The 24,956-nt window shown below is 46.1% G+C and overlaps 1 protein-coding gene across 2 annotated transcripts; it reads right to left on the bottom strand.

Annotated features, from left to right (window-relative positions):
- Positions 1 to 1,621: 1,621 nt before the first annotated feature.
- Positions 1,622 to 24,799, bottom strand: LOC146272646 (SLIT-ROBO Rho GTPase-activating protein 3-like). Of its 2 annotated transcripts, none has more exons than XM_084704606.1 (22): positions 24,354 to 24,799; positions 18,277 to 18,472; positions 16,043 to 16,205; positions 14,490 to 14,552; positions 13,021 to 13,206; positions 12,614 to 12,742; positions 12,250 to 12,471; positions 11,959 to 12,060; positions 10,465 to 10,662; positions 10,261 to 10,345; positions 9,582 to 9,609; positions 8,783 to 8,885; positions 7,232 to 7,292; positions 6,998 to 7,075; positions 6,456 to 6,590; positions 5,942 to 6,047; positions 5,607 to 5,834; positions 5,429 to 5,502; positions 4,972 to 5,152; positions 3,834 to 3,962; positions 3,398 to 3,701; positions 1,622 to 2,988 (listed from the first exon to the last, which is right to left on the bottom strand). In XM_084704606.1, the coding sequence occupies exons 1-22, from the start codon at positions 24,418 to 24,420 to the stop codon at positions 2,500 to 2,502; spliced, it is 3,327 nt and encodes a 1,108-aa protein (XP_084560732.1). In that variant the 5' UTR covers positions 24,421 to 24,799; the 3' UTR covers positions 1,622 to 2,499. The 2 variants fall into 2 exon arrangements, with proteins under 2 accessions (XP_084560732.1, XP_084560733.1); XM_084704607.1 differs by lacking the exon at positions 8,783 to 8,885 and adding an exon at positions 7,904 to 7,934.
- Between the last annotated feature and the right edge of the window lie 157 nt (positions 24,800 to 24,956).

Genomic DNA, 24,956 nt, shown 5'->3' with positions numbered 1-24,956 from the left:
GAATCTGTTCATTAATTCAGGCTGATAGGTGTGGATGTTTGTTTGAGCCTGAGAGCCCGGGCCTTTCCCTGGAGGAGGTCTATATCACACATGGCTGTGACACCCGGCTGCGACAGGATCCATCATCACGTTCTTCACTTCAGTTCATCCCAATCAGAGATTAGGAGGGCTTCACCATTAGATGACATAAAGCCTATGCTTCCCCTTAATTATTCCTTTCCTTTCTTGTTCCTTCCTATTCCATCCTTTCCTTTTATGTGGTTTCATTTCTCTTATATATGTCCTTCTTTGATCTGCCTGGTGCCCTTGGCATGGTAACAATTCAGAGAAGGCGTTTGCTCTGCAGCTTACCCCGGTATTAAAAGCCTTCCAAGGATCCTCAGTGTGTTATGAGGCAGCAGGCAGGTGTGTTGGTTCTCTGGACCCTGCGCAGGAGGTAAAATACAGCAGAACAATCCATAACAATATAATAAAGCACTGTGCTCTTATTTGAACAGGTTTTAGCACCGATGTTCATTTGACAACAAATCCAGGATATTAGGGCATGTAAAACCTAAAACCCTGGCTCAACTGTGTTCCCACCGATCATAACCCAGCATTAATAAGCTCCACCTTTGAAGTGGCAAGGCCCCAGCCTCACAGGCCCCAGCCTCACAGGCCCCAGCATGAGAGGCCCCAGCCCGAGAGGCTGGTATTAGTCACTGAGTGGCCCCCGACTGTTGGCTGCCACACCGACCTCCGATCAGGGACATCATCTGATTGTGTTCTCACTTTCATCATCTCATTGAACTTACATAGCCTGATTCCACCCGACTCCCCTGAGGAGTGGGACATTGTGCCAATGAGACAGAGTCAAGCAGCCAGTCGGTATCACTTTGATCTGGCTTGTTGCTGTGGGAAATGAGAAAGTGGGCATATCATTTCAGTTTAGCCCTGTTCATGTCCTGCTTTGTGTGTGTACCTGGTTGGCAGAAATATAGAGGACATTTCTAAATGTTTTCCATTGACTTCCTGAGTATTAAGTGTTATCCACTTACTGTAAGTATGCCTGCTTTGACCACTTCACAACGAACATTTGTCTGAAACAATTACAGGATTTAAAGAATACTAGTTATTCTTCATACACATTTATGTTCACCTTGATGGACATAAGACAAAAATATCAGACAAGATTATGACTCTTCACAGTTCGATAGTCTTAGACACCGGAAACATCAGGTGTATAATTTGTTCAGCAGGTTGTAATATAGATACAGAAGATAAAAATACTTCTCGACTGTCAAAGGAAATATCTAAATAAAGGCAGGTTGCAGTAGTCAACAAACTGTACATAGAGTACACTAGAAATATGATGATGACACAATGTTAAATTGAGTATTCAGTGATTGATTTGTCGCACAATGCATCATGGGAAGTGTATTATCTTTTTTCCATCTCAAACCTGGTTTCTGTCCCTGTGCAAGCTATATTCTATTTTGGCCACAAGGAGGTGCTAAAGCGCTATTAACTAAGTTCACAAGGAAATCTATCATGGTCTATAAAAAGATCATACATGAAGAATTGACCACAGGGTGGCAGAATAACTCACATCAAGTCCTAATGAAGACAAGAAACAAAAAGGTATCAAGAGAATATTTTATAGAACGATTCCCGAGAATTAGTAACTTGCTCTGTCAATATCTGTGCAACGAGTTACAAAATCTACTCACTAGGAACAATAATATATCCTGTTTTGATCATATGTTATTCATACGGGTAGTTTTTACTGTTATGGATATTTTTTTATCTGAACGTACCTATTACGTTTTAAACATGTTGTTAATAATCCTTTATAAGACAGACACAGAACACCACCTTAAGCAAGCTAGCCCATTAAGGCCTATATTGTACAAGTCCCAAAAAACAACGATCCTGATTATAGTCTGAAATCTAGTTCAATAAGTACAGGTAAGCTTCACAGGTCCTTATATATATCGTCAGAACCCACCTGACTCTGGCAGAGGACCAATACACAAACAAGATCTACCAGTACAGGCTAGTAGCAGTCTATCAATATCAGTGCATCACTCTGTTCTCTTTTCTTGAGGTAACACGGCTAATCTGGAGATGGAGAGACATTAAGTCTGGATCTAGTCTCACAGTCCACCGAGAAATGTGATCCCAGTCCAGGTGGGTCACAGCAGTCACACTGCTCAAGACTGAATTTGAGGATGTAACATGAATCCCCCCAGGAGGACTACTGTGCTATAGAGGACGTCGGCATTGACAGGTCCAGTGCATCACTTCTGAGGCAACCCCCACACAGTGTAGTAGAGTAACATTTGTTCGGTTATATGATTAATATATAGTCGTGCTTCTGAGTGACCCATTAGAACTTCACTGAAACGTCAACATGGGTAGAATTACAGCGGGCCTACTGTGGCTTGGGGAATGCAACACTGTGATGGTGGTGAATCTTCAGGCGATGATGACGTGAGGCTGCACTGGGCTTCCTACTGCCTACATGTTGCCCTGTTTGTCTGAGGAGGACGAGGAGGTGGAGGGGGATGGGGATGGGGCCTTGGGGAACACCCTGTCTGTGGGGGTGATGGCTGGGCTGCCCAGCCCGGAGGAGCTGGAGCTGCTGGAGCGGTGCTGACCGGGCCCTGGGCCCTGGCCGTGGTGCTGGCTCTGACAGTGGACAGGCGCCGGGCGGACAGGTCGCACTGGCTGGGGTCTGAGAGGGGCGTTGGGTCGCCGTGCCGACAGAGCTGGTTTGAAGGTGGTCATGGTCTCGGAGGAGGAGCTGGAGGAGCTGCGGCGCAGGGCTGCGTCGGGGTCCCTGATCACCATGGTGTGGAGGGGGCTTCCGGAACTCTCCGAAGGCCCTGAGGGGTGCTTCAGGGGCTCCAGGGTGTCCAGGACCACGTCAGGTGCATGCTTGGCCACGTTCTGACGCTCCAGCTCACGTAACTCATGCAGGGCTGTGTTCATCGTTTTCTCTATGTCCTGGGAGAGAAATGGAGACAGAGGTAGAGAGACAGGGATGGATAGAGACAAAAGAGTGAGAGACAGAGAGAGAGACAGGGATTGATACAGATAAGAGAGTAGAGCACATGGACCACAATGCTAGCAAACTGTGAAAACTAATCAGTGCTTAGCCTCCAACGGCTTCTGGGTTTTTGCTGTCCTGGCTTGGCTCCATGCAACACTACAGGGCAAGCAACAGGATTCTCATTATCTCTAATGCAGACTTGCATAGCACTGCAGTGCCTATAAAAGGGTCTACAGAAAGTTACACTCTGTAGTGTAAAACTGAACCTGGTCATGGCTGTGACTTCGCAGATTCAATATTGTTAACTGTATATGTGATCTTAGCTACATTAAGTCTGATCTGTAGCGTGAAAACGAGACTCACGTCGGCCAGAGCTTCTGCCTCCAGCGACTTGTGGTCCCCCAAGCTGCTGTGGCGGGTGGTGCTGGGAGACGCTCTGTGGCCGTCAGCAAAGCCCTTCCTGTCAGGGTGGTTAATGCTGCCAGCACTGCCAAATGTGGTGAGTCTGCGTTTCTCTGGACTGTCCACGTGGACTCTGCTGACAGCCATCTTGTGAGGGCTGCAGGGGCGGGGTAAGACTCGAGGGGGGGGGTCACAACTTGTGGGGGGGCTGTGGGTGTCACTCCGACGCCTGGGGATGGCGGCTCCATCCGAGCGCACTCTCACCCTGCGGACCAAAAACACACAGCCTCCTCACCCGTCACAACGAACCCAACAAAACCAAACCAAACAACATGGCAGCTGTAGAACCACAAGAGAAGCCTCCCCTGGAGGCTGAGGCCCAGTCTTTCCGAGGTACCTTCCCAGGGCAGCCCCGAAGCGGTGCTCCGGTGTGTGTTCCTCATTCCTGGAGGAGGGTCTGTCCTCATGGTGGGCTCCACTGCTGCTCTCATGCTCAGGCCTCTGACTGTCGGAGAACGTGTCGTCCCTGAACCCACACACATCACAAGGGACCACGGTCATCATCACAGCACACTGCTTCAGGGTCCAACCAGAACATGACTGTCTTTAGCACCATCTTAAGAGCAAGGAGCCTTACAAAAACATTTCATTCCTAATCATACACATTTGCATACTGAAAACACAAATATTTATGGATATACATGTCATCTGAAGAAGATAATCATACATTTGCACAACACATGTCCGCAGCTAGTCCCCAACTAGTAGAAACATCCATTAGAACCTCCCCTGGACATCACTTACAGGCAAAACTAACTACTTAGCAGTCCCCTGGGTCCTCTTGTGATGTTAGTCAATAGGCAGAAGGGGTGAGGATGAGTGTGCGGTTTTCCTAATTAGGCTTTAATTATGCCATCTGCACTGTGATGGATGGTGATTGGCTATCGGGCGAGTAGAGAATAAATAATCAGAGCTGAAGAGTGACCTTTACGTTTCTCCTCGTTATGGGGCTCCTTTTGTTTAGCAGAGGCTGTTCTATTCATTCTAATCGTGTTTGGATTTATTTTATTTTCGATTTCCCAACCCACTGCAGCAGTGAGGGGAAAATACGATGCTGAGTAGCTTTATTTTACTTTGTCTCTATTTTGTAAACAACCTAGATAACAGTTACCTCTCTCAAAACAGGAATGTGTGGAACTGTGCCGCCTGCACATTAACAAACAATTTGATAAAGTGCTCTGACACTTTAATTTGGCAACGTTTCAGTCTAACATGACCACCAAACACGACATATGAACAGATCCCAGACCAGCCATGTGACCATATCCCAGACCAACCATGTAAACAGATCCCAGACCAACCATGTGAACAGATCCCAGACCAGCCATGAGAATAGATCCCAGACCAGCCATGAGAACAGATCCCAGAGCAACCATGTGAACAGATCCCAGACCAACCATGTGAACAGATCCCAGACCAACCATGTGAACAGATCCCAGACCAGCCATGTAAACAGAAGAGTGACTCCTACTCACATGTCCTGCACCACGATGTACTGATGCGGGATCAGGCCGTCCAGGCCGTTGTGGCGGCCCTCCCACCAGTCCTCGGAGGCCCTCAAGTAGAGCAGCAGCGAGGCCCCCTTCTTGAAGGACAGCTCCCGGGGACTGCGGCCCACGTAGTCAAACTTGGCAATGGCCTCAATCTGCTCCAGCTCTGGGATGACAGAACAAAGGACCAGGTTTCTGCTCGTCAGTGTTGCCACCAACAAGTCTTTGATGATGCAGATGGGTGGCATTTATACTGAGGAGTGACTTTAACCACTTGAAATGATAGGATCACAAGGGAGGAGCCCCACCATCCCTTCCAACCTGTGCAAACGTGTCCCGATTCCACAGTAAATTCCCTACTAACCCCACAGTCTTTAACAAGACCTCGAGTGTCTAATCCTTCCTAAACGTGAGGAAAACACCTGTCTGGTCAGACCATCACCTTCATCACTGGTGGTAGGTCCTGTGCCATTGTCCACCTCGTCTATGGCACCGGGTTCACTGTGGGGGCTATCACTGGATTGGGAGAAAGGGGGCGCAGGAGGGCGGATGAACTCTCTTAACACAGGATGATGGAGATCTAAACAACAACTGCAAAGAGTGTTGTGGTTGTTACCCACCAGTACTCCTCCTCTCCGCTCATGCACTTCTCATACACGGGCCCATCTAGCTCCCGAAGGCTCGGGAAAATGACCTCATGGTGAATGATGATGGTCTTGATGACCTCATTGACATGCGCCTGGCAGCTCACAGGGTCCTGGTCGTCTGGTATTGGCATCAGGGTGGGGCCAAAGCAGATAGCCAGGTTGTAGGGGTCCATCATGTTCTCATCGCTGTACTGGGACACACTAGACAGACATGGCCACATCAACTCCATTACACAGCAGAATGGTTTTAATGTAATCCAGTTCTTTTGAGGCACGGTGCAAGTGACTGAGTGGTTGAGAGGACTTACTGATTGAGAAAAGCAAACAGGTATCTCATCACAATGATGACAGAACGCTGTAGAGTCACTACGATCTGCTGGAGGTGATGAGCTCTCTCGGGCCCCGACTCCAGTTCTAAAAGACAGAGAGAGACCGTAGAGAGAGAGAGAGAGACAGAGAAAGACAGTACAGAGAGAGATACAGAGAAAGATGGTGGAGAGAGAGAGAGACAGAGAAAGACAGTAGAGAGAGAGACAGAAGAGAAAGAGAGAGAGAGAGAGAGAGAGAGAGACAGAGAGAGAGAGAGAGAGACAGAAAGACAGTACAGAGAGAGAGAAAGATCATAGAGAGAAAGAGAGAGACAGACAGTAGAGAAATAATGAGAGAGAGAGAGAGAGAGAGAGAGAGAGAGAGAGAGAGAGAGAGAGAGAGTAGAAATAGAGAGAGTAGACAGAGAGATTATAATGAGGAGGAGGCGTGAGTGAAGCAGATACAGAGATGAACCCTTCCTAAAACCCTTGTGAGTTTTACAGTGCCACTTACTGATAGTGGATATGAGGTCGAGAAAGCGTTCTTCAGGGAACAGGGGCTTCTCCAGCCCTCTGAAGTATAGTTTGAGGACGCCTGCCACTGAGTTGATGTCATGATCGCTCTGATCGTCCACCAAGGGGTCCTCACCTGGCGGTACAGCATGGGACACATTATCAATCAACACAAGTCAAGTCCATTCTATAGATCCCACTAGGCGACATTTGTTTGTAGACAGGTATTAAAACACACTCAACATGTACTAACATGCAGCAACAAGGCTAACAGGGAATGACACGTTCTTTATACATACTACTCCACAAGGGTACTATTTTCAGCAGTTATGTATTTCTGCTCTTAGCTATTGTTGCTTTATGAATATGGTCAAATCTAAAATAGAGCTGATGGCCATTACAATGTCTCATGTGACAAACAGGTTCTTTATGTATAGGCACTTTGCAAGGCTGTGGGACAGGTCTGTGGTATGGTTTTTTAGACAGACTAAACGCAATTTACAGACAATCAGTGAGGAAATGGGCTGGCGCATGGGGACTGACCTCTTTCAAATGAATTTTTAATGTCATTGACTTCCACCTGGGATCCTGGAACTCGAAATATGCCCTCCTGCTGAATACCTGCAGAGAAGGACAGGTCAGTGACAACATTGAAAAAAGACACTGTATATTCAAAACCGCACACTTACATATGTTATATAGCTTTCCTATTTAATGTCTTGTTTATGCCACATCTCTTCTTAGATATTCTTGCATATAGATGTCTCTGTTACCTACCGTAGAGATTGATATAGCGGACACAACTCTCAACCACCACAGGGATGGCCTGCCCAGTGTCCTGTCAGCAACACAAGAGTGAGCAAGATAAGATAACTCTCAACTGATTATCAAGACAACAAATACATGATTTGGCCCTAAGAGCTGAATAATGAATGTGCATGCCCACAGACTGAATCCCATTTCTCTTGAAAAACTGTACTTTAAACCATTAACTTTGGATTTGTGTAAACTTCATACCGATTAGAAAATCATTATAACCATATACAAGTCATTTTATTCATGTATCATTGTTAGTACCAAACAAACAATTTTATAGTATATCTATACAGTGCTACACATAGTGGTGAAATGCAATGTCTGACACAAAGAATGATGGTAAAAGGAGAAGAAGAGGACAGAGCACCCCCATTACTCCCACCCCCCTACTTCCACCCCCCTACTCCCACCCCCCTTACTCCCAGCCCCTCCTGCTCCCGCCCCCTTACTCCCAGCCCCCCCTACTCCCACCCCCCTTACTCCCAGCCCCCCCTACTCCCACCCCCCTTACTCCCACCCCCCTTACTCCCAGCCCCCCCTACTCCCACCCCCCTTACTCCCAGCCCCCCCTACTCCCACCCCCCTTACTCCCACCCCCCCTACTCCCAGCCACCTCCCAGTCCCACAGAATACCTGGCTCCTGTAGCGGACATTCCTTCTTCCCCTGGAACAGAATATAGTGTGGCAGGTGGGCAGACAGGCAGAAAGGAAAGAAGCACAACAGGTTAGAGAGAGAGAGAGAGAGACAGGCCGGGAGACAGACAGTCACCCAGAGAGAGGGAGGTCCAGGACGAAAGAGAGTCTAGGGGACCTTGGGTGGGGTGGAATGGGGAAGAGTGGGAGGGCATGGTGGGGGCTACAGCAGAGTGACACTGGCTGCAGAAGACAAGGTTAACAAGGTAGACTGGGAGAAGTGTTATCTTGATCAACTCTGTCAGAGGGTTTGATTGGATGGGGCCTTGAGGCTAAAACTGCAGCAGTCTGAGAAATAAACTGCAGGAGGTGTCTGGACCTCAGAGAATTAGGACTGTGTCAGTTCGACATGGAGGGGAGCAATGAACTATCGACAAGAGTGGTTGACCTCCACTGCTATGTATGTTTACTCTGTCTCTGTGCTGCTGTTTGATCATGACTTCCAGAGGAGATGTGGCCATGTGTGTTTGTTTTCATTTCCTGACATAGTTGGAGTTAGACCAGCTGGCATGAAGCAAGAAAGTGTGTAAAGTCTGGAGACCAGTGCTGTTCACATGAGTAAGAATGTTAAACGCAAACCCCAATTAATGTACTGCATTGGTTAGGCTTTGAGGGGACTCTACATCCTTCGACAAACAGTACATTTCCTTACTGACCAGACAGGGCCATAAAGGAAGAAGAAAATGTGTGGATAAATCAGTCAGAGTTCGGGAGAGTAGAAGAAGACAGGAGATTTCCCAGGTTATGTAGAGAGAGAGAGAGAGAGAGAGAGAGAGAGAGAGAGAGAGAGAGATAGGTAGACCCCTGAAGGGCCAGTACCTTGATGAAGGCCTCCATATTGCCGTTAAACAGCTTACGGTTAAAAAGGCTGCGGGGTCTAGACTTCGGCATTCGCAGGGGTTTAGGGGGAAGAGTGGGGGGCCTGGGGAAATGGTGGGGGGAGGGGAGTGCAAATACATGGCAACTATTATGTAGGAATTTCCACAAATATTTTCATCAGTTGGAGAAAAACTGTGTAGAGCTACTTGAGGCAGCAGTGCATATTAAACTCTTTCCCCCCATTACTCTCACAACACAGTAACATTATTCTTCCACACCAACCCACTCCTAGAGCACGGATGCATGAACTATTGCAACAGCTGCTGCATTCGACCACCCTATAGCATGGCCTTAACGACTTCTGGAAATGACCGGATGCATCATTACGGGTAATAAAAACATCACAGTCAATAAGGCAGGACGACTAATACAAAAAGCAATACAATTATGTGGTAACAACCTGACTGTGCTTCAAATGCTTGTTTTGCCCTTATACTGTAGGCTTGTGAGACTGAATAGGATGACTGTGTAATGGCGTCTGAGGTTAATAGTAGTCCTTCTTTATCCTGCCCTCACCTCTACATTTCTTTTTCTGTCCTTGTGATAAACAAACAGACAAACAGCATTAGCAGCCCCTCTGTTATTTGATATGCAGTCCCTGGCTTGGCAGAGAGGAGAGCTCTGGTCTAAATTGCTATTCACACACCAATGACGTTGTCTCGACCACTTCCAGGAACACAGGAAGGATTTTGCACGCTGTTGCCTACTTTATTCTCTCACTTTTCACAAAACATCTTACCTCGTTGTTCCAAATTCAGCCCTCTCCCCTGAAAGGAAAGAGAGAGGAGAGAGAGAGAACACGAGTGAGAGTGTGTGTGAAAGAAACAGAGAGAGAAAAAAAAAGAGGGCGGTTAGTGGCACGGCTGACTGGCGCTGGAGCCAGACCTAGTGGACCCAGAGCAGGCAGATGGAGGAGAACAGGGGACTAGGAGAAAACGGGCTCCTATTCAGAAAGACTCAATGGTGCGAGCGCCGCGGCTGCCTCGGACTCACAGCCTGGCGGTGGACATTCCACAGTCGCCCTAGAAACGGCAGAAGAGACCCAGAGGCGGAGACTACTCTCGGCTGAGTGAAAGCGTTTCCAGGGGCAACGGAAGGGGGTGGGGCGAGGGGTTGTTGTTTTGTACAGTAGGATGAGTACGTGTACCAATACTGTATCTTGCATGGTTTGTTAAGAGCTACCACTCTTTGATAAGCGACTCGTACAAGTACTCTGAGGACCCTGTCAAGTGTAAAGAAGCTTCCAGCAAAATCCCTCTATCTGTCCAACCACAACTAATCCCTCGGAAATGCCAGCTGCTGGAGTGTGTTGATCAAGATAAGAAATATGCACAGTGCCGTAATGGTACCAGAGCGCTAGTTAACACAAAAGGTCCTCAAGATGAACGATAAAGTCTGTCAGAGGCACAAGAACTCACCTTCTCCTAACGTCTGCTTCAGAAGGTCATGCTTGGCCTGCAGCTTGATGATCAGGTTGCTTCCATTTAGGTACTCTTTAAATTTCTGTCGGAGCAGAAAGAGATTGAGAGAGGGTAAGAGAGACAGCGAGAGATAGACACTGCTTCCTACTACCCTCCAGTTCTCCTGTATATCCAGTCGTCTGCCTGTGTGGCTTCACGTACTGTGAAGTAGAAGCCCTCGGTCTCCTGCTGGTGAGCCCGTCTCCTGGTCACATTGACCTTGCTCATGTACGAGTCAGAGGAGGCCGACTTCACCGACTCCGTTGATTGGCTGTGCTGGAACGCATCCGACACGTCAAAGTCTTCCACAGTGAGCATGTCCTGCAGCGTCTGCATGGTGGCGTCCAGGGTCTTCCTCACCTGAGACACACGGAGACACAACCACCGTTACCCCGAGTTACAACGTCTTCAGTCTGAAAACAAATGCACGAGTGGCCTTGATCATTCAACCGAGTCAAAAATCGAAAACTTTGAATCCTTTCTTTACTTGTCCTTGTTAAGTAACAATATCCTACAGCATGCATACAGAGACCAGCAGAGCACAGCTCTGCAGTCGTGTGTTTAATGTGCTGTAAGGGCAGGCCCTATGGGAGGTGGTTGCCATGGCGCTGGTCTGAAGGTCTGTGTGATGAAGGATGAACTATGTTCCGTGTGAGATGGAGACGAAAGGAGGGAGAGAGCATCTCCATATTCAGAACAGAGACTTTGCCTAACGCCAGAACACACAATGGAGACGTGCCGAAAAACACACAAACATACACAAACACACACACACACTTGTATGTGTGTGACCTTTAAACAGGTCTGTGTGTGAGTCAGTGTTTGCGGCTCCGGGACAGCGTGCGTGCGTCGGCTGGTGCCACCTCAGGCCCGTGCCTGAGAGAGACAGGAAGAAAGATGAGATACGACCCCTGAGGTCATATCTGTCAGATGAAAAGACGAACATGAATACTGGGTGTCACTCCTGATGAACATCTACATAATGTAACTTGTGCATGCGTACAGTACGTGTGTGTGTGCTACAGTGTGTGTGTGTGTGCTACAGTACATGTGTGTGTGTGCTACAGTACGTGTGTGTGTGTGCTACAGTATGTGTGTGTGTGTGTGTGTGCTACAGTACGTGTGTGTGTGTGCTACAGTATGTGCGTGTGGCATGTGTGTGTATTGTACGGGGGGCACGCGTGTGTTCGTGTTAACGACAGAGTGTGTGAAGTGCTGTGTGTGTTATGATGATGGAGATGACCCAGACCTCAGGACGATGGCCATGGTGAACATTAATGTCAGTCAGTGCCAGAGGTGGAGGAGGTCACCTGCGGCCGACCAGTAATGAGAAAAAACCCTGAGTGAACATGAAGCGCTCGTCGTCAGACATGGCCCATGTGACCAGCAGGCCTGCTAGTGCATGCGGTGCCAGTTGGAGTGTTCATTAAGTGAATCTAAACATGAGTCACAATGCTGAGCTCTGGTCTATTGCCAGGACAGATCTCCCCGGTGATAGGGAGTGGCTCAGACAAACAACGTACTGTTCTTTCATATCCTGTCTACCCACCCCCCCCCCCCCCAAAAAAAAGAGATATGATATGAGAATAGGCATGCTGTGAGACAGGGCTGACTTGCTTCGCCTTGTCGATCCAGGAAGGTGATTTGACCTCTCACCTCTTCGTTCTCGATCTTCAGCGTGGCCAGACGAGACTGGAGCTGGTGGTGACGCATCAGCAGCTCCGTCTGAACAGGCTGCTGGGCGCTCACCTGACACACCTGGCACGCACGCGCACACACACACACACACACCACACGAGCACACGGACACACACGAACACCACAAGCCACACACACCCCGCGCACGACACACACAGTTTTTTTTGTTGAAAACAAAAATGTTCGTTGTTCATTAGGCCCAGGTCCAACCCCCCCTCCCCCCTCCACACACACTCTGCAGCGCCTCACCTCATCCCCCATGTGGGGCTGATAATCGAAGCGTGCGGGAGGACAGAAGATCTGGCTGTGCATGTCCATGACCCTGTGCTTGTCTCCTCGGATGTCCATGGCGTCCACGGCCCCCTCCAGCAGGTCCAGGCCCTCGTGACGAGACGTCTCCAGGCTGTACTCGGCAGACAGGTAGGTCCTCAGCGTACGCGCCAGGCTGGCATGGTAACCCAGGTCACAGCACTGCGGAGAAACACACCATGAGCTTCTAATATTAGATCCGTGGCGCTGCTGCAAAGTGCTGCTCCTCAATGTCAACGCTTCTGTCCTTGAACATCTGCGAATCCTCTTGTCTTTTCTGCTGCCAGTGTCATGGCCGACTCACATCTATCATGTCAGAGACATCGTGGATGTAGTACTTGGCCACCAGAGCGTTGGTAGCTGCCAGGTTGAGCAGATAGTCGTTGCGAGCTTTTGTGCACTTCAGCTTATTCTCAGAGTATTTGGCTTGTCTCTGTAGGTAGAGAGGAAAAAGAAAGGTCACTGTGGGCGCTACACATCGAAGGGTTACCCATGAAGGCACATCTGATTTAGCACTTGAATATCTTATATCATGTTATGTGTTGTATATGTTTGTTCATTTGGATTTAAGAAGGGGCTACTGTTCATAAAATACTGTAGATCTTAGAACAGCTGTGGACATTTCAGCTGGTCTTCACTATGATTCCCTGTTGATAATGAGGTGTGTGTGTGTCAAATATCAAAACACACACACACACTCAGTAGACCAACCTTCTCCTTCATCTTCTCCATCTTCTTCACAGAGCTGCGTCGCTGGGGGCGGTCGTCAGGACGCAGGAGGCTGGTGGTCACGTCATTGGCTTTTCCGATCTGTTTCTCTTCCTGTTTCTCTGCATCCTTCAATTTGCTCTCAGCACTTATGCTCTCTGTGTGGTACATGTGGTAGGTCTTCATCACCTGCACCGCAACGAACACACAGCGCCAGTCATTTAGGATCGAGTTACATCTTGTTCAAACATTTCTCAATTTCTTGTTTCATCAGATAACAAATTAGATGACACATATGTCGGGCCAATTACATCTATCAACATTAACAATGAGTGGCATAACTAATATAAAGAACCTCTCCCTTTGTTGAAAACAACCTCTCTCACTCTCGGGTCTCCTAGCAACTCAGATAGAAATAATTGACGTGAGGAGAGTGAGAGATTTATCTGCAGGGGGGGACGAGGTAAGTTATTGTGAGACTGTGAACAAGCTTTCCTGCTCGGAAACAAGACCACATTTGATTTAGTTTGACTGAAACTGTGTGTGTGTGTGTGTGTGTGTGTGTTTGTGTGAATATACTATATACATTCACACACACATACACATTTCCAATATGTATTTATTTGATAATGCATGCATGTATACAATGTAAGGGTTTGTTCAAATTCTCCACACAGCTTATAAAGCATTTCTTTGAAGCCTGTGTAGATAATAGTTATGGCAAGATCTTTAATACAGTGCTACTGGCACAATAAACCAGATAAACGCTTTGAAACAACCATCATCACTGGAAAATTCATTTCAAATATGATGCGGGTATAGCTGCCTAGTGGGAAATGTATTCCTAACATATTGATTTGGAGGCAGGGCGAAAAACCGATGTCGATCCTGTCCGTGGTATCACAGAGATGTGCCATGGCATGCCTAAAATAGGCTTCTATTTCACAATTGAGTACCTTCCAGTCACTGACCAAAATGCATCCAATCACACAGAAGGGAGACCTGAGGCCCCAGGGTGAGTGGGAGAGGCCAGGGGGAGGGCTGGCTGCGAGCCAGAGGGAGAGCGAACTACTCAAGCGGGAACATCCTAGGATAAGCCATATTAAAGTGTCCGAGACTAGCATCCCAGGATAAACCATACGAAGGGTTTGGAAACTAATATCCCAGCATGGAGCGGCGAGCAGAGCCTTGCCCAGTGTGCTGCAGAGGAGACTGCTGAGTCTGCTTGAAGCAGAGCCAGGAGCGAGAACAGCTTCTCCTTCAACTGACCAACAACACAGCGGGAGGAGCATGCTAATGTGGCCCTCGCACGTCCTGGGGAGCAGGGAGAGGGAACCTGTTAGAGGCCGTGGTGCTGACAGGACAGATTGACTCTGTCCAGAGCGGCACCTGGACTGGTCGTACCCTGTCGAGGACCTATCAGGAGCCTGGCTCTGGGACATCACACTACAGGAGACAGGTTGTTTACTTACAGTGTAGAGCTCGTTTGTCACTTTCACCAACTCTTCATGCATCTGGACTCCAATGTCTTTGCTCTGGAAAGAAAGAACAAGAGTTCATCTCACAGGTTACATGGAAACTATCTGACCCATAAAAGACACCATGTTATGTGCCTGTACCTGTGGAAGAAACAACCTTACAACATTATGTACACATGCCATTTATTGTTGCAACGCTAAAAATAGACGTAAACGATGGCAGCAGAATGTTTCCAAGCCAGACGGTCATGGTTCCAACTGAGTTACAAGATCTAAGTGGCCATGAAGGATCGGTCCTATCCAGTGAAGGGCTTTCTAGAAGGCAAGAGGGCCACAGGAAAGTGCTTCTAATAATCCTGTTCAGAGGACGTGTGATGGAGTTGGACCAATCAATTCCAGCTCTATTCCTCTGAGCGGTGCGCATTGCCATCACGGCATCGTCACATTTGCACATTATCTTTCACCAGGAAAAACACGAAAAATACATCCAATAAAACGGCACAGCTCATGTATTCACCAAGTGCTCTATGGCACGCTGTACTTAATGCTGTCATCCATGACATTGTGAGGAATTTTGGTCCACATCTCTAACTTCTTGCTGAGGGGAGGAAGCTATTAAGGCTTCTCTGTCAGAGTGCTGCCCAGGGCAGCCCATCATCCCCATGATGGCTCCACTCTGACAGCGCTGGCTCCCCAGAGGATATGAATGATGGTCGACTCCAGCCGCTCCCGATCGATCCTGATCTGAGCTCCCAGAGACAGACAGCTCCATCATAATCCCTGAACCCCATGCACCCTCTCCTGTCTCGGTCATGGAGTACTGGACGGGTTTAAGTGGACTGTGTGTCGCAGCTCAGAGCTGAGGTGTGTCCTTACTGTACAGGAAGTCCATAAGGGACAAATCCATTACAATCGTAGATTCTTAGATTTGACACTGAAAAGACAGATGTTCTGAAAACACTAATTGCATTGCAGTGTGCTGCGCGGGTGGATGCACTGTACGTTACTGCTTTCCTGTTTAAAGAGGAGGAGGATGTTAGGAATGAGAAATATGAGTATGGTGAACAGGATGGTGGAAAGGAGAAACAGAATAGAGAATGAAACGTACAAACATTGGTACAGTAGATGACATGGCAAGTGTGTGTGTGAGGGAGAGAGAGAGAGAGAGCGAGAGAGAGAGAGAGAGAGAGAAAGAGAGAGACAGAGAGAGTATTTTTGTACGTGAGTCACAGAGAGATGAAGGTAAGCTTGACAATGCATGAAGACAGAAAGCCAGGCAGGGAGGCAGGTGTCACCTTTACAGGGACGCCAGATAGGTGATTGTGTAAAGCGTTGACAGGCCAGCAAGGAGGCACCAGGTGACAGGCTGACAGGGTGACCCCTATTTCAGGGCACTGGGTGGCAGCTGGATTGCCTGACTTACTACATTGGGATTTTCTGTTATAATATCCATTCAATATGTCAACCAAAACAGGATAAAGTTCTGTAATGTACCTGTACAAAAGCCTTAACTCAAGCCGTAGCCTCATCTGATTGACAGTTCTGACCTTCTTAAAGAGGCGGATGACATCCTCTCCCACATGAGCCAGCCGGATGATGACGTTGTTGTTGTAGATGTCGCTGAGCGTGGCGTGGTCTCTACTCTCCCTCCGGGTCTGGTTCAGGACCATGTACCAGCAGTTCACTGTTGACAAAAGGTTCTGGTCCTTCCTGCAATGGCCAGTAGGACAAAGGTTAGACTTTGACATATTTGACAGTAACAGCACAGTTGCTTTTGGAGCCAACCCATGTTTGGTTGTCATCATTGATGCAAGAGCAAAAGATTCTGCATAGTCAATTGGAATAACTTAACTTAGGACAGTAAGATGAACTAATCCTCACTGTTAATTTCCTTGTACGTGAGACAAAGTGGACCGGCTGATTAGATACTCTCATTCTAAGTTTTTGTCAAGTTGGCACTTCCTCACTGAGACTTGTGTGACAATGAACATCTTTTCTTATCCCTCTATCGATCAAGACACAGGAAGAGTGTCTGCACACCACGACAAGATAACAGAAAATCCTACCGAAAATCATGTAAAAACCCACTGTTGAAGGGGGATAAAAGTATTTTCCATGACATCATAAAATGGCACCCTATAGATCTTTCCACTAGTCCAATCTGAACTTTTGTTTTGAGAAGACTTACATTTTGGCTGTACTCTAAGACTTCCTGCAAGACTTAACTCCAAATGTGCTCACACATTTCTTTTAAATTAAAAAGGAGTCTAGACTTTCATTTAACTGGCAGTTTTTAATAGGATGCTCCATGTGAATCTACACGCCAGGGTCTTGACAGCACTCTCCTTTGAATCCAAGACATTCCGATAAAAACTTTAGCAAGCCATCCCACTAGCTATTCTGTTAGTTGTGAAGCAAGCGATTGATCCTGGGATTAAGGCTCGAGGAACTCTACTGTGAGTGGGGGACCTGAGGTGTTCCTCTGACTGGGAGGACTGTGGGTGGGGGACCTGAGGTGTTCCTCTGACTGGGAGGACTGTGAGTGGGGGACCTGAGGTGTTCCTCTGACTGGGAGGACTGTGAGGAGGTACACAGTGGGAGCTCTCCAAGCTGTCCATAGAAGATAAAAGATCAGGAGATGAGATGAGCTCTGCAGCACTGTACAGCTGGAGAAGGAAACTGAAGGAGAATACATCTGTTCATTAGTGGAAGGAGGTGACTGGCAGCCTGACACATAGCTGGAAACAGACAAAGAGAAACTCCCAGCTCAATCCGTTTTTAGCAAGCAGTCACTGTCACGGCACAGCCAACGAGAATGTAATGAATGCTTTTTGGGACATCAAAATGAGATTACAAAATATATGAATTAAAAAAAAAACACATGGTACAGTCGACACGCTTTCTAAAGTCCCATACCACCATTCTCCTTGAGAACTGGCTCTAAAAATGTCTACTGTTTTCTCAAGTTTGACATAAAATATAAATATAGGAAAGAGAGAGGTCTTGAAGGCAGAAGGTAAACATGGAAGGAATGATTCAACATGGAGATATGGAAACAGCCACCACTGAAAGAGTTATGGGGTGACCTTTTGCAATTAGAAGGTAAAGCGCGGTGTCAAAGGATCTTCCACAGGTCTCCCAAGATGGAAGAGGCACTCTCTGTCTCTTGTCTCAGTAAAACAAACAAGGCGGTCAAGCATGAGGTCTAGCATGGCCAGGTCAAGTGAGAGTCTGTGCCATGACGTCATGGCAAACCTCAGCGCTAATAAGCCATTTTCAAGTTGGCTTACTCGTCATTCCCTGTTACGGTATGTAAATAGAGCAGTGCTTCTTCTGTATATTTTTAGACAATAAGACACGATTCGTCTCAGACACGTCTGGCATCAGAAGGTTCGTCAGTACACCTAGGCAGCGTTTCATCTGAAGACGCTTGTGAAAAAGCTCAGACACAGAGCTCATAAGAAACTCTTCAGTGTAGCTTTACAGTTCCATGAAGTGAAGCCCAAATACAAATGAAAAATTAAAAGGCAGAAAAGAAGCAAGTGAATAATGAGTATGACCTACTTGGGAAAGACACAGAAGTCTGAGGCTACAGTTTCTTGTCCTTCTCCTGGTTACAACTGTTTCTCTCACTGTTTCTCTCCCTTTCCGTCTCTCTTTCTGTCTTTCATACACCTTTCCTCAACATGCAAGCAAAAAACACGTAACAATTGCTTCCTCAATGGTCTCAACCATGTAGGAAAGGGTTAGCCGGCATAGACAACACACAACCTGTACTCACTTCAAGTGCTGATGTTCTCTGGAGCTGCGGATCTTGGCTGAGTAGCGCTCAGCCAGCTTGTCCAGGCCTCTAGAGTACTCCAGCTGGAGCTCGGCCTTGCGGCGGAAGAAGTCCTGCAGGTCCTGCAGCAGCTGCAGCCTGGACTCAGACTGCTGCTCCAGACAGCGGAACTGCTCCACCAGCTGGTTACGGATCTCTGCCAATCAAGAAGGACACCTTCAGAGAGGGGGACAGGCTCCCACTGTGGAGCTGGCCTATTAGCTGGGCTCTGGCTGGGAGAAGGCACCCGAGGACGCAGCATGACACTGAACTGGAAAAGCACGACCGCAGGAAACGTACCTGTGACTGTGGGTGTAACTGAACTGCACACTACTGTGGATCTAGGGGGGTGTCTGTGGTGTGGAATCAGTATAAAGTAAAGTAGTAGTGCAAACACACTTAGAACAGTAGCCAGCACTGACTGTTACAGCCTGCCTCTGAGCATGTGTGAGTGTGCGTGTGCGTGTGGGTACTTGTGGGTGCGTGCGTGCTGGGGTAGTGTATAAGTGAGATGCATGCCTTCTGATTGTAACAGACAGGATGGAAAAAAAAGAAATAGGTCAGCTTCTCAAAAAAAGCATTGTGCTGTGAAGGACCACAGTTTGTCATGCAAAAATAGCAGCATTCTTTGGATTAAGAGAGCTGTGGTTCCTACTTATGCGGTTTAAAAAGCCATTGCTTTTATTCATACTCCTAAGAAAATGCGGCAAGTTTGCAAATATCGGTTTTCAATTATTGTCAAAACATTTACAAATTCTATAGATGTATGTCATAATGCTGGTTCAAAAAGCCAAACAAAAATGTTTTAAGCCCTAGAGCTCTAACATTGCCACTGCAGAAGAACAAAAGGGTATGGGAGGCTTGCGGCAGTAAACTTTACAGTGGGTCAGCAATATACAAGATGCTGTATTTGATGTTGCCACAATGAAAGAAGGAAACACAATCTGTGAATCATTCCTGACTTCAAAATGAAGACGTTATTTTTGTTTGTGGTAGCAAAGGCACAAAATCTCATAGGCCAACTTGTATATTGTCAACACACACACACACACACACACACACACTATACATGCTAAACCTTATCCCAATAGTGACAGAGGTTTTCTTCTAAACCACAAAAAAACAAGTCAAAGTAATTAAGCACTACTGACACAGTGAAACGGCAGGCTGATCCAATCATACATTTCACCCTGCAAACTGACAGGAAGTCTGTTGAAATACAAATCAATGAGCAAGATTTAACTGGCCGTGCTGAAGAAAAAAGCCCTTTTGTTAACATCTGAATGGCGGTTCTGTATCAATGAATGAAGCATTACAGAAATACTTCATAAGTGTGTGTGTGCATAAATGTGTGTCCTCTTGCTGCTTGAAATGTATCCCTCATCATCTCCATAGCTGCCTGGTTGCCTGGATACAAGGTCTCTGGAGGCATCTGGGCAGGGCTGGGCCAGTTCCATGTTCTGACAGCCCCGGCAGCCCCTCTGCTTAGCATAATAGGAGAGGACAAGGGCAACTTCCTCAGCCTTTCAGTACACAATTAGTAGCCTGGGCTGAGAGGAAGAGCAGTTAAGATTCAAACTGAGAGAAATTACAGTCCAGCCAACTTTGCAAAAATAGACAACGGCACAACATGATGTCTTGTCTTACACCGGAGTATGCATCTTGAATGTTTTTGGATTCAGTTAGTAGTGAGGCTATTCATGATGAATAAAAATCTGTTGGCTCAGTTGATAATCAAACTATGGGTCAATTTGCCAAATGACTCAGAAGTTCCACAGCCACTGGTAGTCAAGCTTTCATTAACTGCTTTTTTCTATAACTGATGTTTATTTTCCTTGGAAAACCAGAGTGGTTAAATTTCTCGTACGGTATTGTAGAGTTTATAAGCCCTTTGACTAAAACATTAACTACTACCAGAGACTTGCGTGTGTAACTTTAAAGCAGAGTTGTGATATATACCCTCTCTGCTAGTTCTAATACACAGATGTATACTGAGCTATTATTAGTTTTTCAATTACATTTTGTGCATTTCCTCTTGTGAGAATCATTTTCTTTCCTAACTGTCATATACTGTACTATTGTGGGTCAATACTAGGTTCAGTGGACAGGAGAGGTGTTGTCTAGTGAAATCCCTCACCTGCCTGGACTCAGCTGTGTTGTAGGGAATACTGCCCTCTGACTTCCCCCTACTCTCCTACTTACCCAGTATATACTACACCTGAGGTCCCCAGATATTTTGTATCAAACGTTGACATAGTTTTACTGTGCACTACAACGTCAATTCCTCTGTGATGATTGTGTGGCCATGTCTTTCTCATAGCAAAGTTCCTCGTTGATGTGGTTAAGTAGGAAGGAGGTGTCTTCTTGGTTTGAACAGATTCATGCTTAGTACAGAAAGTAAGACATGACATTGTCTGATGCCACTGTACAATAGGCTATGCAATGCACCAATAAATTGACGTGAACACTTTGGTCCATGTAGAAATTTCAGCTGATGCTACATCAAATTTACATTTAGTCATTTAGCAGACGCTCTTATCCAGAGTGACTTACAGTAAGTACAGGGACATTCCCCCCAGGAATCGAACCAGCAACCTTCTGATTCCCAGCCCGATCCCCTAACCATTCAGCCACCTGACTCCCTGACTCACATCTGCAAGTAACCAATGTTTACAGTTGTGTAACACAGGAAGAGACTGCTTGGTGGTTGAGCCTTGTTGGTTTTGGTTTGCACTTTGCAGCGCTGCAATACACAGCACTGTTTAGTAGAGGCAGTGAGCAGTCACTGAAAGCGCAGTTGCCTGGACAAGCTTGAGTGTAGTCCCTGGGCCGTCTGGGTGATGATAGTCAGTAGCGGTGGTTCACTATCCAAGATCATCTCTGAAGTTAGTCATGCGTCACTAGTCACATGTCACCTAACCATGGCTGACACTTTGACATAATTTGGCAGAGAGCAAGGCCATTTCCTTGTCTTGGTATGGCTTTTGCAGATTATTTGCATGAATTCACATTCCCTCTAAAAGGGGCAAATGGCTTTAATGAGGAAGGGCATCCCCACTGAGAGTGGCAGGGCTAGGGGACCCAGACTGCTCAAGGGTTAAATCACTGCCAATTGATTTCCACATTTCAACCTCATCGCAAGCTCACTGAGCTGTTATTGAAGCATAAATGAAGAACAAAAAAAGTAATGGCTGGATAGGAGTGAATCAAGAATAACTTGATATGATGGAGGAAGAGGGAAGAGAGTAGCAGGGTCACATTCCTGCTTCATTGTTTCCAATGAAACCATGACGTCTTGACACTGTGTGAGTCAAGGGATTAGTGCTTCATGAGGAATGCTAATGAGAAGAGGCATTTTCAGTTTGGGGTTAAGGGAGGTACATGCACACTGTTATTAACTAAACAGAGGTTGAACATATGTCCTCTTTAATCCTCCCTTATATTGTGATGAAAGGTACCATAGCAGTTATCATAACCTCTTGAAGGCCATTGTGCATCTCAAAGAGGTTCATCTCAAGGTTTGCTTTCTGAGACCTACAAATATAGTTTCGATATCTTGAGTGGTATTTAGTAGTCGTAAAGTACATCGTATGGTATTCATAGTTTAAATGGATATGGAACAGTAGTAAATGCTTGAGATGAAGAAATAGATTGATACTAGGATGGAAAAATTGTGATACTTCTAATAACAGGGCAGAATACTACACACATATTGCAGCTGTATGATACTGTAGTTCGACTGCAATGCCACAGAAATGACCTGAGGCATCAACAAATCCAGGCTTTCTTTTTCACTCAAAAACTGCTGAGGATTTTAAAAACTCTGATATTACTGGTTTTGAGAAGGGCTGTTTGTGAAACATGCTTTACATCGACATGCTGTGTGACCAGTACACTCCAGTGTTTCCCAAACAAAGACTAATTTGTGGCGGTGCGCCACAGAATCAACACCGGCCGCCACATATTGCGATTCTTTTTTTATTTCAAAAACTATTTCGGTTAAAACACCCAGCGTATTCATTCAGCTCCTTTCTCTGCTCTTTCTCCGTATCTCTGTCACTAACGTGTCTTTCTCACATTCGCACACTCACAACGTCAGCAACAATGCATACCTACGCCGTTCTAGTAAGACCGACAGCTATATCAGCGAGCCTTCAGCATTAACGCCGTAGCTAAAGGTCTTTGAAAGTTGAGGCTACTTTTCGCTAGCTACCTACGAACGTGTTAATCAAAGGGGACATCAATGGGAAACACTGCACTCAACCTGACTGAATGAAAGATCCGCAGTGTAGTGAAGTAGACTGCCAAATGAAGACCATAGCTAAAGATGGTTCATTGTCTCATTCTGCTGTGTTTTTTTCCCTACAGTTGACTAGGAACGGGGCCTCAACTCCAGAACATGAGTAGGTCTAATGACCTGTGACTCAGTGGTTGCCAAGCAGGTTGACTGAGATTCTTTTCTTTATGACATGTAAATACTGGACTGACAACCAAAATGGATCAAAATGTTCCTCCTCTAAAAGGAGGGAAGCCTAAAGCTTACAATTCATGTTGTTAACTAAAACGTGTCTTATCTTGTTTTACAGCACATCAATGTCGTTACTGATGCAGCATCAATGTAATAATAACTCAAATATGAATAGTATAGTAATATTACAAAACCACGTACTTGTGTCACCTTCCATGCAGTTTGGGTACTTGTCCAAACTGCCTGACACCAGTCCCAGACAGTCACTTCTCTGGGTTAGGGTTAGGCTGTGTGACAGTCAGACTCCTCAGATGTTTCATTTGAATTAAGTGCTAATTAAGTGACTTTAATTAAGTGACTTTAATGAAGTGACTTTACCACAACCACCATGCATCACTAATAGGAAGGGATTACTTTAATTAATGCAAGTTTAGGTTTAAATTGAGGTTGGTTTAAATGTACAATTTATGTGAAACGAGCCCTACAATCATCAGTTGACATACAATTCACCCCTCTGTCTAAAACAATCTGTTTAGCCAAATCTGGACAGCATGTGCCTGATGGTAACTAACTGCTCTGCAGTCAGCAATTCAGCATTATTGGAGACCAAACGCTCAAGTGAACCCTTACAGTTTCCAACTGATCCAAGGCAGGCTCGGAAATGAGCTTAAAATGTCAGCTTAAAAGCTTTTCCTGAAACTGAGACGGGTGTCTAAGCTGTGATAGGTCTATCACAGCCAGAAGTGGCACACACACACGCACACACCCGTCTCCTCTCCCCAAGGACCCTCAGCATTAGAGGATAGTGACTTCACCAGCATCCTGGCCTTGCTCAACTCTGGTTAAATGAAAATTCTGTTAGAAAGACACCTAAAACATGGCCTGTGTTATAGTCGCTCTGCTGGTGACGCTCCTGGCTCTCACCCATCCTTGGGTAGCCCCTCTACAGTCACATATTTAGCAGCAGACAGTGAAATCCTTTCATGGTCCATAATTCATGCTGACAACATACATTATTGATGGCCTTCCTGAACTGTTTGCTGTGAGAGCTTCCCAACCGGGCCTCTTCTTCCAGCATTAACACGTTTTACATTTTCCGTATTTGAAAATGAAAGATGACGTGACATCAACTTGCATGTCTACACTGGTTACTTTTATTGGGATGTTCTATTGACAGTGATTAGGTCAATTAATAAAGGAAATTATGTGGCAAACCTTTAGGGATGCCACTGGTGGTCATCAGGCTGCAGGCTCAGGTGCATCACATTTGGTCTCCATCTATGCCTCTCTCTAGCAGGGTTGCAGAAATGTAGTTTACCGTTGAATAGGCAGCCTGTGAGCACATTTTTGTTTGGGTGTTGGTCGTCTAAGGAATGTGTGCTTTTTAAGTGATATTGATTAGCCAACTATATTTCGATTAAATGTACTGATATGAGTATTTTACATATTTCGCCTGCATACTAATTACCTATGCCCAAAGCACTGGTTAATGTCAAGCAATTACGCAAAATGCTACACCTGGAAAGCAGAGATACATTTTATCAACGTAATGTGATTGGGAAACACCTACCTTTCACTTGAGTCTCGTAATCTCCAATAATCTCCTTGTCCTTCTTTATTTTCGTTTGAGATGACATGGTTATTCCTTGGGACTAAATTTCGAAATTAATCTACTGCAAGGAAGTCGTTTCACAACCCAAATTGTTTCTGCGAAATTTAAAAATACAATGTGCAACCTAGGTTACATGTGTGACAGTAGCTTGCTTTGAAGTTCGTAATAGCACCATCGGTTTTGAGCTGGCCAAGGCGATCGCTTCACAGAAAAAAATTGAGACTAAAAAACCGAGACAATTCAAGTTTCTTAAAAACAAAGCATTTGCAATATATTTAAAGCATCCGCGGATGAATGAGATCGTACAAATAAGATCTCTGTAAAGCAAGCGGTTCGTAAACATTTGCAATCGGTTGCATCGTGCAAATATCGTTTAGCCTACCAATCCATCCTTTTCACTGGGAGTCGTCTCTGCAGCATAGCAAAAGAGTTGGATGCGAAAATGTGAAAGTCATCTTCAGACTCCTCCCCAATCCCCTCCTTCCAGCGCCACTTTACGTCGCCCTCCTCTCATGCAAAGTGTAACAACAGACTACAGAGTAACTAAAACCTATTGCAGAT

Source organism: Hypomesus nipponensis, chromosome 9, assembly GCF_054491055.1.
Source record: "Hypomesus nipponensis isolate SF chromosome 9, ASM5449105v1, whole genome shotgun sequence".
NCBI lineage: Eukaryota > Metazoa > Chordata > Actinopteri > Osmeriformes > Osmeridae > Hypomesus > Hypomesus nipponensis.
Note: the sequence above shows the minus strand (reverse complement) of the source record. Positions and strands in the feature narration are given on the sequence as shown.

Coding starts and splice junctions, on each gene's coding strand:
- LOC146272646 (XM_084704606.1), bottom strand. CDS start 24,420: ATGTCATCTCAAACGAAAATAAAGAAGGACAAGGAGATTATTGGAGAT. Junction 10,346..10,464: donor CCGAGGGCTTCTACTTCACA/GTACGTGAAGCC, acceptor CTGCTCCGACAG/AAATTTAAAGAGTACCTAAA. Junction 3,963..4,971: donor TACATCGTGGTGCAGGACAT/GTGAGTAGGAGT, acceptor GTGTGGGTTCAG/GGACGACACGTTCTCCGACA.